Source organism: Daldinia decipiens, assembly GCF_022478715.1.
Source record: "Daldinia decipiens strain CBS 113046 unplaced genomic scaffold F4813scaffold_10, whole genome shotgun sequence".
NCBI lineage: Eukaryota > Fungi > Ascomycota > Sordariomycetes > Xylariales > Hypoxylaceae > Daldinia > Daldinia decipiens.
This window is the reverse complement of record NW_026054553.1, coordinates 330944-349029: the sequence shown is the minus strand read 5'-3', so window position 1 is coordinate 349029 and position 18086 is coordinate 330944. Positions and strand designations below refer to the sequence as shown.

General features: G+C 40.6%; 5 protein-coding genes across 5 annotated transcripts; 2 read left to right on the top strand and 3 right to left on the bottom strand.

Annotated features, from left to right (window-relative positions):
• The first annotated feature begins 1334 nt into the window (after positions 1–1334).
• On the top strand, positions 1335–3486 carry F4813DRAFT_24172 (uncharacterized protein). Its single transcript, XM_049240032.1, has 2 exons — positions 1335–1741; positions 1800–3486. The coding sequence occupies exons 1-2, from the start codon at positions 1516–1518 to the stop codon at positions 3077–3079; spliced, it is 1506 nt and encodes a 501-aa protein (XP_049101146.1). The 5' UTR covers positions 1335–1515; the 3' UTR covers positions 3080–3486.
• A 2995-nt stretch (positions 3487–6481) lies between these two features.
• F4813DRAFT_379906 (uncharacterized protein) lies at positions 6482–8725 on the bottom strand (the record flags this gene model as incomplete). The annotated part of the gene is made up of 2 exons (XM_049245511.1): positions 6482–8107; positions 8720–8725. 2 exons carry the CDS (start codon positions 8723–8725, stop codon positions 6482–6484), a joined length of 1632 nt encoding a protein of 543 aa, XP_049101145.1.
• A 1795-nt stretch (positions 8726–10520) lies between these two features.
• Positions 10521–11146, bottom strand: F4813DRAFT_395110 (ASST-domain-containing protein; the record flags this gene model as incomplete). The annotated part of the gene is made up of 2 exons (XM_049247660.1): positions 10521–10709; positions 10770–11146. The coding sequence occupies 2 exons, from the start codon at positions 11144–11146 to the stop codon at positions 10595–10597; spliced, it is 492 nt and encodes a 163-aa protein (XP_049101144.1). The 3' UTR covers positions 10521–10594.
• A 2501-nt stretch (positions 11147–13647) lies between these two features.
• Positions 13648–14435, top strand: F4813DRAFT_387887 (uncharacterized protein; the record flags this gene model as incomplete). Its single annotated transcript, XM_049246621.1, has 3 exons — positions 13648–13821; positions 13985–14327; positions 14380–14435. The coding sequence occupies 3 exons, from the start codon at positions 13648–13650 to the stop codon at positions 14433–14435; spliced, it is 573 nt and encodes a 190-aa protein (XP_049101143.1).
• A 405-nt stretch (positions 14436–14840) lies between these two features.
• Positions 14841–16799, bottom strand: F4813DRAFT_354093 (uncharacterized protein). Its single transcript, XM_049242715.1, has 5 exons — positions 16553–16799; positions 16300–16488; positions 16015–16245; positions 15575–15948; positions 14841–15445 (listed from the first exon to the last, which is right to left on the bottom strand). The coding sequence occupies exons 1-5, from the start codon at positions 16677–16679 to the stop codon at positions 15167–15169; spliced, it is 1200 nt and encodes a 399-aa protein (XP_049101142.1). The 5' UTR covers positions 16680–16799; the 3' UTR covers positions 14841–15166.
• Positions 16800–18086: the final 1287 nt, after the last annotated feature.

Here is an 18086-nt window from a genome sequence, read left to right as displayed (position 1 = left end):
CTACTAATCTTATACCTCCTATGTTGGTTCCTATCGCGTAACAACTGCAATTTCTTGTCATTTGAATGAATTAAGCGTCAGGCGTATCCAGTAGCATTGCTTTGCATCACATTTCCCTTTATGGCGCTATCCGAAAGGGTGTGAATTTGAACATTCGTGACTTGATGGCGAATGGGTTACGCCCAGTCTTAGAGACTGATAAGATAATGCATGCCGAGTCCTCGCGGCTGAAGATTCAGTCTTCGTGATGGCAATATGTAGTAAGTAAACGGCCATAAAGAGGGTCAACTGTTAGTAGTCAATGCAAAGACATGGGTGTCCCATTTGGTGTAAGCCAATAAAAACGAAGTTCGTAACACATCGGAGACAAAATTCAAATGCTACCTGCCAAAGCTGTCCCTCAGCCTCGGTATTGGATAACCTGGGTAGGTGTTACATAGTACAGCAACCCTGTTATTACCCAACGCCCCCCCCTTACCCATCCAGAACTGGCCAAATTTCAATGTAGCCTATGGGCATAGCCGCATTGTCTTCAACGTCTTCACATAACCGCGTGGTGAGGATTAAACGAAATACGTCCAACACCTCGGTCTATCTATAGGCTAGAAGCAACTTTTAGTCTGCCCATATCTTTAAGAGGTTATATTTACACGTTACAGCTCGTTTTGAACTATTATCTGATGTGTTGTCTTTGTATTAACACAGAGACTTATTACACTGGGGGCGAATCCAGCAGTAGACGCAGTGGACTTCTGGCATGTAATTCTAATGTGAATTCTACGGTTTATCATTGTAGTAAGTTGTAGTGATTCCAATGGGTTGTGGTGTCTGGATTCGTCCTGGGAGTCAGGTGACACCCCCCTAATAGGGCTGGGCGTGTTGTTTGTCCTAGTAAACCACCACGCAGATTTACACCCGGTTCTTAACAATATGCCGATGTGGCGTGCAGATATCCACAGACATCCTCTGTTATGGTTGATGTTCCTGGATCTAGGGATCTCCAGCTCCACAACAATGGTAACGTCAAGCAACCTCTACATCCTTTCCAATACATGGTGCCAACGGCCATATGATGTTTCGACTGTGGATTCCCGGGTTATATTTGAGGCAACACAGACTAAGATCAGCATGGGGAACTTCCAAATCCAGTAGTTCGTCAAGCAAGCAAGATACCACAGTTTGCTAACTCGGTTGACTCCATCATCGTTGGAACTATGGGGATACACGCCGCGTTCGTCTGGACCGGAGGTCCTGCCACGTAAGACTAAGTTATCGAAGATCTTGCGATATCAAAGAATTAGTATCGTTCGATGTATTCAAGAATGAGTAAACCGGGCCTTGGCAGACTACTATCTCGCTGCTCTTATACAAGGCCAAATATCTTTCGCCGTCATCGAGTACTTATATCCCTTGCCGTCGCCCTGATCTTGCAGTTAGATTGTAGGATTCCCCGTGCCAACCAATCCGCAAGATCAACAACTAAAAGTTCAGAGAAAGACATCGCCTCTTTTCAACATGACGGCCAACAACTCTGAAAAGAGACAGGCGGATGCCTTCCGCTCAGGGGATCTGACACCGATTACGATCGCTGAACCCTTATCATCGGTGGGACCATCGACGGGGACAACCACTCCATCCGTACACTCCGGCAAAGGCAACGACGAGAAACAAATTGAGACAGTTACCGAGCGTGCGGTTCTCCCAAATCAACTCGGATCCGAGTTGAGTCAACAAGTCCGCTGTAAGTGTAAATGTCTTATACTATCTGTTATGAAACATATGGCTAATATTCATATTAGACAAATATGCCTCTTCATATAGAAAAATATTTGGAGCAATCTTTACTGTCAACTTGGCTGTCTTCGTCGCCCTACTAGCGGTAGCGAAAGGCAAGCCTAACTCTCGAGATGTAGGTAGTGCCGCATCCGCCAACCTCATGGTCAGCATTCTTTTCCGCCAGGAGGAATTTGTCAATTTTTGGTATGAGCTCTTCACATGCGTCCCTCACTCGTGGCCCCTTTCCATCCGAAAGCGCCTTGCGAAGGTCTTCCACTACGGCGGTTGCCACAGTGGTGCGGGTACTGCTGCGGTTGTATGGTATATCCTCTATACGATATTAGCCACCAAGGAGTGGATCGATGAGCCGGTAACTGATGAACTGGTCAACATGATTACTAGCTGGATTTTGGTTTCGATGTTCGGCGTTATCTTGACGTCAGCCCACCCTGATCTACGACGAAAGTTTCACGACTACTTCGAGGCTTTCCACCGTTTTGCTGGTTGGACAGCCTTGACAACTTTCTGGATCCACAACATCTTCTCAGCTAGAGTCACTGCCAGGCAATGGGAGACCTCTCTAGGCTACGTCCTTATCCACTCGCCTAACTTCTGGTGCATTTGCATTTCGACTTCTTGCACCCTTGCTTCATGGTCTCGTCTTCGCCACCAAACGGTCTACCCGGAGAAGCTGAGTAACCACGCTACGCGTCTACACTTCAAGTACAGGGGTATGGCACCGTTCTATGGCTTGAAGATTAGCGACAAGCCCTTAACTGAGTGGCACGCCTTTGCTACTATTCCCGACGTTGACCCCGAGTCCGGAAAGATTAATGGCTTCAGCGTCGTTGTTAGCAACGCAGGCGACTGGACCAAGAAGCAGATCAACAAGCCCAATGAGAGAAAGCTCTGGGTTCGTGGTGCGCCTCTTCACGGTCTTCTTTACACATCCAAGCTCTTTAGACGAATTGTTGTGGTTGCTACTGGATCTGGAATTGGCCCTTGCCTGTCGCTTCTCTTTGCTGATATCACACCGCGCCGTGTATTCTGGAGTACCCGAGAGCCTCTTGAGACATACGGCCCTCAAGTTGTAGCAGAAGTCACACGAGCCGACCCCAACGCCATAATCTGGAACACTCACGAGAGGGGATACCCAGACATTGTTCGAGAAGTATATCAGCTCGTCCATGAGTCGAATGCGGAAGCCGTTTTCATCATTTCTAACCCCAAGGTGACGGAGAAGGTTGTATATGGTATGACTACGCGTGGAATCCCCGCGTATGGTGCCATTTTCGACTCGTAAACAACGGACATAACTTACCGGCATTGACACACCTGTACATCGCTAATACTTGCAAAGCTGGCAAGCTTGTTGGGGTCGGTGAGGTGGGCAGAGGATGATGGTGTTGGCGAAGCATAAAGCAGGAGTCCATTCTGGGATCTCAGCCCGAGGAGCAGTATTGTCGACGGAGAGCTACGCTTGGAATTTGAACGGAGAGCAGAGTTGCTCTTGTAACTTTCGATTCACGACATTCATTTACTCCCTCTTCTCTTTATTTCTCCTTTACGCCCCGCAGGATATGGTTGGACTATATGACGACACTGTAAATAGATTCCTAAATTCGCGAAATGCTGCTTCTCAGGTTGGATAGGGATACCGAATAGGTATCAAAAGCTTAGATTAGATTTAGATCCCACCATGTGATGAACCATCTACCAATTCAATCTTTACCTGTTGGTATACTTTGTCTTTTGATATTAGTGGTATCGAAACCGATATCCGACGCCAAGGAAGCATCTTAAGACGAACTAAGAAGGTTGGTACCTAACATAAGAAGACGCCAGAATTTTCGGACACGCTTCGCGTATTTATTTGCCACTTGGTATGTCCAGTGTATGAAATATGGAAGTTGGCGACCAATATATGACTATACCTAGACTACATCATGGAACGGAATAAACTGACGAAAACGGAAGGTTAGATATAAAGCTTCCATGCATGATCCAACTGGTGAAGAATACAGATTCATGCATGTATGGAACATTACTTACAAGATGTATCATCTCGCCCTTCATTCACAATGTGGTATCTGTACCGACATAATATTCAGAAATTAGCTACCTGTTATAGCATGTACGATTAGCCTCCATTTTCATTTCATTTCATTTTTTTTTTCAAAAAGATTTCGTGTTTACTAATATCGTGCAGTGTTTGGTAATGATGACTCGACTTCGTATTATGGACAAACGCGAGCCTTCCTTTTCCCAGATGTTGAACCTACAATTACCACAGTTAATGGCTTTCAGTTATGTCGCCGCCCCAAATGCAAAATTTGCGCAGCTTCCCCTCACTTTATACCTGTACGTTACGAGTGCTTTCATATTTTTCAACAATGTTATGTTGAAAACATCGGCGTTTTCAATCGGCTTTGGACGGTGGCCGCATGGAGAAGCCCTTGGCGAAGAGCACGTCCTATTTATCTCTTTGGCGATCAACCCGACCTTATTTCGCTGAAGGCAATAGGCCAGACCTGCCAGTTGCCGCAACTGTGCAAACTCCCGATTGAATTGCTGGATATAATTCATGGCTATTCTGAGCATGCCTTGCTTTGGCGGGCAGTTTCAGCACATAGCTTAGCTTCTCACGTATCGTCTACCAGTTCAGAACCACTATTCACAATGCCGCTGGGTGATATTATTTTCTGGAAACGCGGTGGGAAACTCGAAAAGTGTTGTGACAATTCCTCGTCGCGCATGCCTATAGTGAGGCTCACCATTGATTCTGATGGAATCAGCAAAATAGAATCTACACTGGATCGTCTTTCCAAAGATGCGTCTCATGTCCGTTTCGCTTACATTGTAGAGCAAAAGCAAACAATTGGCAAATTGGCAGCACAGTTTAAGGTACGCATTATATTCTATCAACTCAGTCATCTACAGTTCTCTAATCACGTTTAAGAACGGCCTGTTGCGTCTCGTATTACCGACTGGTCAACCAACCCCACGAATCTGGAACACTCCAGACCCTCCAGATTTATCTCTTTGTACCCCTTATATGAGTGCCTATCCTTCTTGGCAACGCTTTTACGCCGTCGATACAGGCCGTATAATAGGTATTACCTTCTTTTTCTTCTCAGGCCGGCTCTTTGGTATACATCCTCATTACTCCAATACGTCGGATGCTATGCCGACGTACTGTCGGTTTTCACACAGACGTCAACAAGGCATAGTTTGGGTCTACCAGCCCATAGCGAAACATGACCGACTCCTCCTCTTTGGAGTGCGCGAGTCATCCCAAAGAGAGCTCAGTGTTTTAATCCTATTTGAACAGACGGGCGATGTGGCTATCGGGTCGTATATTCCAGGACCCGCAAAAGATCGATGTTTAGGTTGGTGTCCTCCTATAACTCTTATTTACAATGAGCCCATCGAAGGTCACGGGATTTCTTTTTTGAGTGCGTACAACGGATTGTCGGGTAGGGTGGAATTACCTAAACCTTTTGGCGTGGAGATGTTAGGGTTAAATCCATTCCGTGAACAGGCCTATTTCTCAAGGGCCCCCCTAGCAAATATTGCCTCAGTGGAAGTATTCTATGATGAGAACAACGAGCTTTGTAAAGGTATCATATTCCGATATTATGATGGAGCATGTCGAGCTGTGGGACAATGTCGCGTACATATAGACGCGACAACGTGGGTATCTCGGCCGCAGCGATTTTGTTATCGTATTCACGCACATGATCATCATCATCATCGAGTGATCTACTCTCTACAAGTAACTCTGCAAGAGGCCTCCCTTCATCAGCATGGAGAAGGATGGAGATGTCACCGGCTCGATGGGATGCTGAACTTCTGGTTTGCGCCTGACTCGTCATTTATAACTATAGAAAATTAAGCGAGAGTAAATACATTCTGGACCATTCGACCACTCCCCAACTCTGTCAAAACCATTTGGCGATCATGCAAAATGTGATCCAGCTAGCATCTTCCAATTCCCGGATTTCGGGGTTGATGTGATTCATGGTCGGAATTGACAAAAAGGCTCTTGTATAACAAAGTATAGATGTTGGGCTATTAAAAGATAGCAAAAGACATAAGTACGAAGCCAAACTGATCCATTTCGGGTATATTCTCAAGCCTTATTTCTATCCAATTGGAACAAAATAGGCATAACACCCTAAGCGATGTAAACTACACCCATTTCGATAAGAACCGGTTTTGCGAGTCGGTTAACTCGCCTACCACAAATGAGGTAGGGTATGTCGCGAGTAATGCAGGGAGAAAGGGGGGGAGGAGGTGTGATAATAACGTGGCTACCAAAAACCCGACAGAAACCATGCATATTAATAATGTCCCGAAACCAAGTCAAATAAGAAAAGTGAAATGGCGAACTTTGCCAACAAAGAATATGTAAAAGAGTACTCCGAGGGAAATCGCATGAGAGATTTTCGTTATCAATGCCCTAAGTAGCACCTGATCAGGCCGGAGTAAAGCTACAAGAGATGGTGTGGAGGATAGGGCGCTGGCGAGGGCAACTTTCTGGTGATGCAACAATCGATTCTAAATTTTGTAAATAATTATTCTGGCTGTAAGGTTATATTACCGCTAGGTAAACTTCGCACTAATATACCGCGTTTGCCTCTTGGGACCTTCCTTAGGTACCTCATAGGTCTTATTGACAAATTACACGTACATCAATATTTTATCAGCTTTCTCTAAACGTCTCAAGCTTCGCCCTGCCGGTCATCAACGTCCATACCCACGCAGCATCCACAACTAGAATGTCGATGAAACTAAACACCAAGCTTCCACCGAAAACTAGTCTATGATACGTCCAAGCATTGCTCACATCTAGATCCTTTACTTGGCAGACTATGGCCCATGGTAAAACGTAGAGGAGGTTGCTAACCAAGCTCTGGTAGAGGTACCATTTAGGCTGTGTAGCCAGGAGAACCGTAGCAAGCTGGGTCGACATAGCATAGAATATGTAGCACCAATCAGTAGTTCGCCACATATATGCTGTGATGTCTGCAACCTCATCCGGTTGGCCTAGGTATCGAGCGAACGACTTAGCACCCCATATGGATAGAAAGATGGCAAGAGGGACCTCAACTAAGAGAGCGATAGAGAGGGAAATGAGAGCCGGTCTTATAATTCGGATGATAGTTTTGAAAGCGACACGATCAGGCCTACGCGTCGTCTTGCCAATTGAACAGCGCCATGATCCCCAATGGTGACCAATAAACGCAAGGCTCGTCGCCTCTAATGACTGAACGGGAACCATAACCAATCCCCAGCGGATGGTAGTGAATATTGTCCAAGCAGTTGCATACGTTGAACCTCGCGCCACAATGGTGCTGACCAGCCAGAGGTAAAGGGAATTCCGTATGGCGGACTCAGCGAGGGTCAGGATCCCAGGTTGTAGTAGTACAGCCAAGGCACGGAAACTCAAACAGATTTTAGTATCAGTTTCTATTCGCATCCGAGAAACTTCCCCATTGCCATTGTCAGAAAGTTCTAGCTGATGGTTTCGATGCTCTGAGTTCGTTGCCCAAAGAAAGTAGGCAAGTCCTACGAAAGCAGCCGTCATATTGCAGGCAAGCTGGATGCCAGCTTGGATATTAATTGTCGGTCGTATGTTGCCAACATGGAATCGTGAAATAATAAGCAGGTCTAGAATAATATTTATGGCAAATTTGGTCAAGCTGATAACTAGTGGAATATCGGGCTTGTCAAGAGCTCTCGTCGCCGCCGCCACAGCAGTTTCAATCGCCGAGCTTAGGGCCGAGAAAGCGCTAATCCGTATATAAGTCAAGCTCGCGGCGCGAACTTCGACAGGGACGAACCCTTCCGCAAATGTGGCGGCGCCGGCAATAAATGCAATGCTCATAATTAGCCCAAGGATGGACTGAAATAGAATGAGCGTGTAGGCTAGACTGAGGCGTTCTGTTAACGAGCGCGAGTCTTTGTCGGCAATGATGACCCAGGAGGCGCGGGGGAGGCCCTCATTTAGAACCTCAACCACTACTCCGATGTAGGTGTATACATCGGTCGTAACAACAAGCGACGAGTCGATTTCCGCAACCCATAACTTAGATAGCGTACTGTATAGAGCTGGGAGGACGAAAGCACCCAAGTTGAAGAGTAGTGCTCCGACATAATGGTTACGATGGAACCATATTCTGTTCTTTGAAGTACCAATAGGGTGATTATTACTGTTTTCACTCCAGGGCGATTGTGGTTCAACCGGATTGTCGGCTTCAGGTAGCATTATGTAGCGATGGTGAAGCTTTTGTAATATAAAAGCCGTAAACCTCCTCAATATATGAAGCTTCATTTCAGGGACATTTAATGTAAAGGGTGCTGTTTTTATGTTGTAGATTTAATAATACCTTAAGCTATCTCATAAAATGTGGTGCGCCACGTGCATCTTGTAATGTGATAGCTCATTATTCTCATTGTGTTTGTAGATATGTCGCGTAATCATGTTATCTTGCTTTTATATGCGTTAAAAGATGGATAGAATCATCATTATGCCGCTTATCACCCGCCGTCTTAAAATATTAATGCATCCCTTACTTTTACTATCACTCGTCGCACATATATAAATCTCCATAATGTAAAGATGAATTAGGTACTGAGAAATGAAAGATCCCTCATACGACTCCTGTCATGCATGTTGTATGAAATAGAAATATCGATAAGTGCGACGAATATGCATTGAGTAAGTCTATCTGGCTAGAGATGTGGTGAGAGTCGTACTTGTACTTAACAGCAGGGAATTGGGCATAGTTACCACACCAGAATGAGTAGCATTCATAGTTTCCGTACCTAGGGTCAGGAATATGACTTTGGTTCGATTTATAATTACTAGACACAATTTCGGAGTATGCGTTATCGAAGAGGCTAATCAGAACTATATTCCTTGACTCTTGTCTAATACGAGCATCGTGCTAATAAGTCAAAGCACCCTTACGGGGGCTACCCTAGTAGGGGCCACCTTAAATTTTTAAACCTTCAAAATAAGTATTTTAATTTTAATTTAACGTTATTTAATTAAATTAAATTTAATTAATTTATAATTTGTTATATTTTAATAATAATATAATCCTTTACTATTAATTTAATTAATAAAGCTTTATTTTCTAAATTAATGTTGGAATTGTTAATTATAATTATACTACTTAATTTTTAGATTTTTAATTACTCTTTTTTTTTATAATAGTTTTAATATTTACAAATGTTAAATTTAGATTAAATAATATTTTATACCATTTTTGCGGTTTTATATTTACTAATACTTTTTTTAAATATTTAACGTAGGTTTTTATTATGGCTAATTTTATAATAATTTTATTAAGGATTTTGCTAATTTTATTAAATAAAAACTTTATTGCAGGTTTAATAAACGTTATATTAATTTTAAATAGTTTTTTAATTAAAATATTAATATTTTATGAATTTAAAGGTATTATTAAAAAGATTGGGGTTATATTTTCGATAAAATTAGGTTTTTTTAGGTTAGAAATAAGATTTGGGGGGGTTAAAGTAATATTGGAAACTTTTCGGAATATAAATCGGTAATTTAATAATTTATTTTAATTCTTAAAATAGATTTCTGTAGTTTTTTAACCAACTAATATATTATATTTGGTTAAATATTTTTTTTATACTATTTAATAAGTCGTAATAAATTTCCTTTTATTGGGATTAGAGATATAATATAATTGGCATATTTTAATAAATTTATAATAATAATTTTATTTTATTAATAAAAATATATTTACGTTAATAATTTGTAAGACGTGTAATAAATATATCGAAATAAAAATAATATAAATTTTATTTATAAAATATTTCTAAAAGAATTTTATTGTGGTATGGTTATTGTGGCTGTTAAGGATTAATAATTATTATTGTTAATAATTTAATAGTTTTGTTTTTTTAAAAAGATTTTATAAAATTATTTAAATATAATATCATTATTAATCTAACTATTAAGAAACGTAATAAATTTTTAGTTTTTAAATTTAATGTTTTTATTGTTAAAAAACTACTATTATTATATGTATTTATTTGTATATATAATAAGGGGATTTAGAGATTAACTATTGTTATTAACGTATTTAATAATTGACGTTTAAGTTTTATTACTACAATTTTTAACTATAATATATTTTTTATAAATTTTACCAATAATTATTCTGTTATTCCTAATCTTTTTTATAATCTTTATTTTATTAACGTTGTATGTATGCCTAGTCGGGATATTTTTAATCCTAAAGATTTCAAATTGATTAAAAAAAATATTAATATTATTAATTGTAACTTTGTTGATTTGTTTATAATTAATTAAATAAACTTTAATTGATTTAATATTAAGATAACAAAATAAAAATCGTATATGCCAATATTTACCAAAGGTATTGGGTTGGTAATTATAAATTAATAATTTTTTTGTAATATTTTTAAATTAATATAAAAAAAGCGTATGATTAATATAATTTAACGTAATAATTTAATTAACTAATTTTTTTTTGATATTTTAATAGTTTCTAACGTTTTTTTAAATAATTATTTTATATTTTATAGTTTAATATTCGATTTGTAAGGTAATATTGTGATATAAAGTATTTTTTAAATGTTTATCGTAAGGATACGCTGTTGAGAACGTTATTTATTACTGTAATGTAATATAATTAGGTTAAGAAAATAAGTATTTTAAAATTATAAAAAAATAAAGATTTAAATAATAAATTTTATTTTTTAATTAATTAAAAACTAATAAAATTATATAATAATTTATATATAGACCTTATTACAAACGCGTTGCGTTTTTGAGGTGGCCCCCACTAGGGTGGCCCCCGTAAGGGTGCTTTGACTTAACAGAAGGAAAGTTGGCTATCAAGCTGAGAATCTTCGCCTGTTTGGCCCTACATGATGTTAGCTACTAAGTACAAATAAAGTATTCCGAGAAACTTGGTTAAAATCACCTGTAGTGTCCATTCGACAGTGCCGTTTTTTTGAAGATCTTGAAAATTGAGCAGTAGTATCTTGAGACGATTAAGTATGATCCGTCTTCAGATTTGTCCACGGAATTGATATGGAAGTAACCATACGGAATAAATTGATTCTTACCAAAATCCGCAACAGGATAAAACTGCTGGACATTAGAAATGGGAATCTGGTCGACATGGTCTAAGGAGCTCCACTTAAAAAGTATCTCGTGTGTCTTCACATCCAACTCGTAGAATAAGCTGTCAGTTACCCAACTATCTTGCGGACCACCAACATAACTCAGACAGTATTTGGTAACATTGCATAATGTTTCCAGGATGGTATGTTGGTCTGTGATCTGGGATTCGTGCATATTGAGATAGGATGTAATCTGGTTAGGGTCGAGCTCCGGTATACCGGTCTGCCCTCAAATGTTTGGGTCTTGCAAGCACTGTAGTCGCCATATCCGCTTTGCCAGATAAGTCAATTGTCATTGTACATAATAGAAAGGCTGTAGTGGTGCGCGTACTCTCCATTATGGTTGAAAAATATGTGTCCAGGAGACATAGGACCGGATTTGATGATATTCAATAATGGACTACATGATATCTATTAAGTACCTACCTACCCGTTTCATATGTCAATATTGTCATGAATGCCTTTCTAAGATCTTCTCACTTTGGCGAAACTCAATGAGGTATTCATTAGAGGATGTGTAGTATATTAGAAGGTGAATCAGATCAAGATTTACTTACGGTTCCGCCGAACTAGATTTATAAGTTTGCCACGGCCACGTATAATTCTGCGCAGAGATAAAAATGGCTTGGTGAGAGCATACCACAAAAGATATAGCAAAAAACGGAAGACATATTTTGGATTGCTTTATTACTTAAATGATGCTAATGTAGGTAGTTTTCAAGGTGGGTAACTGTCAATAACTATGCTATATTATCTTGAGCGACTTCGGATGATCATAGCTGAAGTGGTTCAGACGACGACTTTAGTATGGTATGTATCAATAGTTCGACCTATTCAAGCGCCCGAAACGATGTAAGCTAAGGAAACTTTTTTCTAATGTAGGTTGCGGGGATAAAGTCGGAGATGTGGGATCTTGAGGATCTAATCAGCGGATCTGATAAGATTAATCAAGATCAGTAGCCAATTAGCGCCGCCGACCCCGGTAGTAACAAGGGGTTCTGATAAAAATTATGTGAAAGTTTAAAAATGCAACAACTTACCTTGGGTAGTTTAAGTACTGTAGAATCATGTGGTCAAAGGATGTTGTATTGTAAAGATTCTTCTACTCTAATTCTATAATTCTAACTGGTGGGAATCTTATATATGCTTTTATCCAATTACACCTTCTTACAGTAGGTACTTAACCCAAGACAAAGATGGGATATGAGTGATTAACCTCCTCATCATATTAAAAGACACCCAGTCGTACAGTATCACGCACATATTTGGGCCAGAAGAGCAGATTGCTATGCTTCTTGGGTAAATACTTAAACTAAGGAAACGGCCAGTGATTAAGGATTGATCCAAGATACTTCCCAATAGGAAAGTGTGACGAACCTATATTTAGGTACGTTAAAGTATAGTGCTGGTGGTGTCTTGATTTTAGGTAGACAGTAACAATACGGGTCAAGGTGGTAAAATAACTAATACTGAATCGTTCGCCAGGAAGGCTTGGAGTCCTTCCTCTGAGTATGGGTTAGATATCAGACTTATATTGACAACTGTAGAATGAACGACTAAATTCACAAGGAGATCTTTCCTTCTTATATTCTGTCCCTTTTCTGGTATCATGATCTAGTTGATCTAAGTGATCTCCCGAGGTTTATCCGTGGCCGTCCTCCCACGTCCATTGGCCTTCCGGAACGGCCCTAGTCTTCGCCGATTCGTGACAAAAAGCTTCCCCTTTATTTTAAGTATTTTTGAACATTTACAGCTTTTTATAAAAGACGTACCTTTTGAAGGATTTTATAAGGGTTGGAATACCCTTTTATAGGCGTTCAAAATCCGGTACACTATCCTTAGTCGTACCCGGTTCCTTGATTGAAGCGCGGCGCCCTCTGGGTGCAAGGAAGCGAAAGCCAGCATGAATACCTAGGTACCTTACATTCTAAAAGTATCCTTTGTTGTGGATGGACTATTTACAGATAACAAGTTTTGAAAGACCAAGGAACTGTGGGGGATTGCGTAATTACTAGCTATACTGAAAATTATTGGGCCTTGCCCAGTAATTATCAACTTAACCTAATCAACATCAATCTACCCTTTCAGAATGTAGTATGAGTAAAATTATTAGCACATGCGATTGTTGATCACTAGGTAGGTATGTTTACCCAGAGGTTCCTAGAGAAGAATCATAACGACGCCTGAAAGCCTAAAAGAAGGTTTGTCATTTTCGGTCAGAGTCGGGTTAAGTGATAAAGGCGGAAGCCTTGAAATATAATTCGTTACTATCGAAATTACGTACAGTCAAATCTCGCCCATCATATGAAATTTCTTAGTGATAGATCGGTCTAGGCACCTGTCGTGCAACTATCCCAGAAGATTCTACTGGAATAAATGGTGAGGGGGTTTAGGATAGAAACGTCAGCCTACCTAATCATGTGCGTTAGGTACGTAATATAACATATGATATTCATGACAGACACTTTAGGAGGTTTACACTATCGCCGAAGGTCCTAGTACGAAGAACATGCAGCTATATCAGCGGTATAGCTTCTGATATATCTATATCTCTCTACACGACAGCGGACGACTTTTGTTGAATAGTATTGTTCGTACGAATTAAATATTCATGAATTAGATTCACTCCCCATAAAACCCACAAATAACTTCCATCTTTGGATTTTCCCTTTCATCATGGAATCCCCATCTACTGTTTTCGATCGACAAGTGGTCATGGATTGGCTGACTTCTAGGACGACAGAATTGCATGAGGCCGAAGAGACTAATCATCCGTGGCAAGTACAGAGTCTTGAGCCTTTTCACCAACCACTGCTTAGGTTCTGGGATGAATTCTCAGGAAGCCCACTAGTGAGTGGACGGTTTAATGAAGGCAAGAGCACCAGATCAGCGCCTTGATGATTATACATTGCGGAAATACTATCTAGAGAGTCATCTCAAGCGTAATGGGTGGGATAATCCAACAACACACATACTGACACCATATATATCATTTACCACCCGCCCAGGCGAGGTGGATGTAGTTGCAGAGGAAAGACCTCATGCCCGAAATAGGAGAGTCACTGCTATTGACCCTAATATACGAATCAAGAACGGATTACCCGTTATTGACGTTGAAGCCGAGATAAAGCACTATAGGATTAAACCTCTGTATGCGAAATCTGAGGGATATGCCAAGGGTCATTGCATGTTTTTGTGGCAGGTCACAAAAGATGAGATTGTGGGCAGTCGGAAGTGGACCGATCTAGAAGAAGGTGACAAAAATTGGTATAATAATATCATCATGCCTGCTTATAGGAAGTTCGTTGTAAACACCACTATTACGCCCTTGGAAGCTTCCTTTGAAGAGTTACCAGGTAGGTTCATTATACTAAGATAATATATTTACAAGCTAACCAGGTATATAAGTTATTTTTAGTACTACTGACTTGGAGGACACTGGTTCATCGAGTGCGAAGCAGTGAAACGGCCCGTGTAGTACCAAGAACAGGGTAAATACCACGACGGATCAGGCGGTGATTTCCCCCACGGGTGATTCGAAAGGAGGTACCAGAGTATATGTATTGGAGCAAAATACTTTCTACAGTTTCATACGGTCTCTTGTATTTTAATAACACTTCTTGCGATATAATGGCCTGGTGGTGCCGAGCTCTATCCAATGCCTTCGTGGTTCCGTACATAAGTGATAGAAAAATTGCCCTTCCTTATCCTTTCGCTACTTTGTATGTTCTTTATGCTTAGGTAGATAGATGGTACTTATTAAAATACAATGCTCTCAGATACTATCATAATAGAATGAATTCAAATCCAATATAATTTTGGTACATCTTAGCAACCTAGTTTTCTACTTAAGTTTTCTAAAAAAGAAGTTAACTACGAAGAAATATATGGATTGATTCTCAAGCCTAATATATAATAGAAACATCTGGTAGAATTACAGGTTGATAAAATAGAAGGGTGGTCATAAACAACAACAAGGTGGGTATCATTCCCTATCTTTAATCCGGATATTGCTCAGTACCTAGCATTAGCCTTTATGCCATATTTTCTTTCCCGTGCAGGAGTTTTTCTTTCGTGTATTCCCTTAGGGTCCCAATAAATATCAGATGACTGCTAGGAAATTGCGATGATAGCCCTTGGTAAGCTGAATAAGAAGAATTTATAGTTTACCGTCAAGGAATGTCTTCTATCTTAACTAACATCCCCTGGCCAAATCTGTAGACGCTAGAGGCTGGCTTGTCTCAGCCGCCGCCGCCGTTGCTTCGTCTACGATACTCGGCCCCAAGTCAGGCGGCCTTTGCCCTTTTGCATCACAGAAGCTTGCTCCATATTCTTCGTTGGCATGGATGTCTTCGTCGGGCATTATAATCGTCGCGGGGGCTGCCTCGGTTGGCTTTTTTTGAAACCTCTTCGGGACGAATGTCTTATACATTGCTTTTCGAAAAGTTCGTGTAGTTCCGAAAACAATGAATACCTAGTAGTTTGAACGTTAGGGTGTAACCACATAAATAGAGAAGCTCACTGAACCCCGGAGTTTGACGTGTATAGCAGGCAGATAATATCGACGGCTAGGAAATTAAGTGTAACTTTGGGTATGACCTACAAGTAGACTTGTTGATACACCTGGCATAAAGAGTAAGAAATCATTTTTGGCCCTCTCCTTTGATAAATCCGCGGATTCGCCTAGTTTTTCCATCGTGTGGTTTGACAATTGTGACACCTCTAGCAGAATTGTGAACAGCTGAAAGACCCCTAAGACTGCAAACGCGATAGTGAAGCGTAATAATAGCCAGCGGTCGTATATGCTCTGACGATGATCTCCACGATCCAGCACGTTGATAATTTCTCCGCCCGCCTCTTGCGATCGCCTCGAAAATAAGTAATGGGCGTTCCATGAAACAAGTCGACGTCGAGTGTAAATGTATTTAATAAGGATTGCTATTAACAATATACTGCCAATAGTTAGGCTGATCATTACTAATGTCGTGTTATCTTAACTAGTCCTTTACTAGTAGCGGTGACGAATACAACAGGGGCGCATACTATTGAAGTTGGCAAGTATTAAGAATCCCCTATGTGAACTCTGGACTATATTCAACCGTAGGAGGCACAATAGAAGTCCAGGGAAGATGACTGCGACGACTTTGGCTAGTTGACTCGTTCTATATTTGATACGTCTAAAGGTCGTCAAATTGGTAAATTTGAAGACGGTACGCGTAAGTGAAATGGCCCAGAAAAGCGTAAGTATTGCTTCTGCATTGTATGTATAGTATTCTTGCTCTGCAATTAGCGATACATTAGTTATCACTCTAGGTGTTTGATACTCACGTATATAGAAGAGGACAAGGTCAAGCCCAACGGAAGGTCCCGCGATAGCAATTTCAGGGCTACCGAGATGCGAAATGGCATATTTATACTGTTCAATTTTGACATCCCTCCACCAGATGAAGGTATGAAGCTGCTGAATAATGCTAGCAGTGGTTCCCAAAAGCGTAAAGTACGAAAGTAGTGCGACATCTACACGTAATAACAGTTAGTTGTCCTTCTTCCTGAAGCTAACTTTAGATCACGCAAAACGTACAGCTATCCCTCTCGTGATGTGCCCATACCAGCCATATCATGATAAAACTAGTCGCCAAACACAGGAGGGAGTATAATAGAACCACGATAGCAGTACCAACTACCTCATGGAGTAGTTGGACTACCATGTCGAGCTGATAGGTCGTAGTTGAGGCATTGAAGTCGTCGAAATAAACTCAGTGTTCGAAGCGACAGGATAAAACACTAGAGAGTTGTAAAAAGAAACAAGCTTTGCTACCTAAGACCTTCCAGTCTGTTATTCATTAAATCAATGTGACGGCTCAGTACTGCCGCCGGTTCTAGACGCCAAGAAGCCGGTACTATCACCGTTACAACCCTTATCGGGTATGTTGCCGAGATAATCCATGTTAAGTTGCTCGCCTAGATCTGCGTGGGGGTGCCACAACTACCCCGGAGGTTAGAGCCTATGGAGCAGAGAAAGACCAATGTGAATTGGAGATTCCGAGAGAGAAGTGTTCACATAGCCAATGACATGAGCGAAGCTCTATGCCGGTAACATTAGGATCATCTACCGAGAACTCGACGATGATGAAACATAACCCCACTCCGTGAATTGTGACTGATTTTTTAAGAATTAACCTTGAAGGAGGATGATAATATCTTCAATTTTCTTGCTTTATATATAAGCAAAATAACAACGTGAAGACTATCATCATGCTAAGACGACAGTTATGACAGTGCAGCAGTGGCTTACTACAGTTTCTGCTTTCTGCTTCGAACGTCGTTACATTTGTGCCTTGAATGAAAGCCAATCATCCACTAGGGTAAGTGACCAGGTTTTCGTAACCAGTTGCAGTGATCACCGAAAGGATTAACCCTCGTGCAAGATCCAGTTGGATGGACACTGGAATCACCAGATCAACTTATCATAGCTTCTCATTCGCACGAACGCATTTGTATGGACAAGGGCCGCGGTATATATGATTGTAAGACGAGAAGATGGTATTTTTGAGCCAACTTTTAACGCAATACTAGTGAAATCATCTGCCTTATAGACTTTTAGGTCCAAATATTGGATAGTAGTTATTATGTTGAGTTTAGTTGTATCAATTATTCGAATCCAAAGCCTACTATCTTCGCTTAGAGGAGCCTAAGAGTGGGTGTAAACGTAAATAGGACCTTTACTAAGCTAACTTATGCATCCGGTATATTTCTACTTGGCGCTGGCGTACTCACTTGAAGACCTATAAAAAAAAGGTACGATGCAGGTGGTATGTATGTTAATCAGGTAGTTACATATAGGTTTCAACATACTGCATGATCTAAGTAACGGGTTTGTCTCCAGACCGCGGACCACTTTCCATTTCCAGTAGTAAGGCATTATTCCCCATATATATAATACATATACTAATAACTGGGAATTAAAGAAGTATTTATCGCACTACGTATGCCCATTTTGGGCTCTCAAGACATACCTGTGAAAACTCGTAAACACTTTTTATGCGGTAGTATTTGTTACGCAGTGTCACATCGGGAGGCTTGGTACCTACTTCTTGTGGTGGATCTCTTCTCAA

Excerpts from the sequence above, each read along its gene's own strand:
- F4813DRAFT_354093 (XM_049242715.1), bottom strand. The coding sequence starts at position 16,679 with ATGGTAGTCCAACTACTCCATGAGGTAGTTGGTACTGCTATCGTGGTT. Across the intron at positions 16,246-16,299 it reads CCTTGTCCTCTTCTATATAC|AATACTATACATACAATGCA; the intron begins GTGAGTATCAAA and ends TTGCAGAGCAAG. Across the intron at positions 15,446-15,574 it reads GTGTATCAACAAGTCTACTT|GTATTCATTGTTTTCGGAAC; the intron begins GTAGGTCATACC and ends TCAAACTACTAG.
- F4813DRAFT_24172 (XM_049240032.1), top strand. The coding sequence starts at position 1,516 with ATGACGGCCAACAACTCTGAAAAGAGACAGGCGGATGCCTTCCGCTCA. Across the intron at positions 1,742-1,799 it reads GTTGAGTCAACAAGTCCGCT|ACAAATATGCCTCTTCATAT; the intron begins GTAAGTGTAAAT and ends TATTCATATTAG.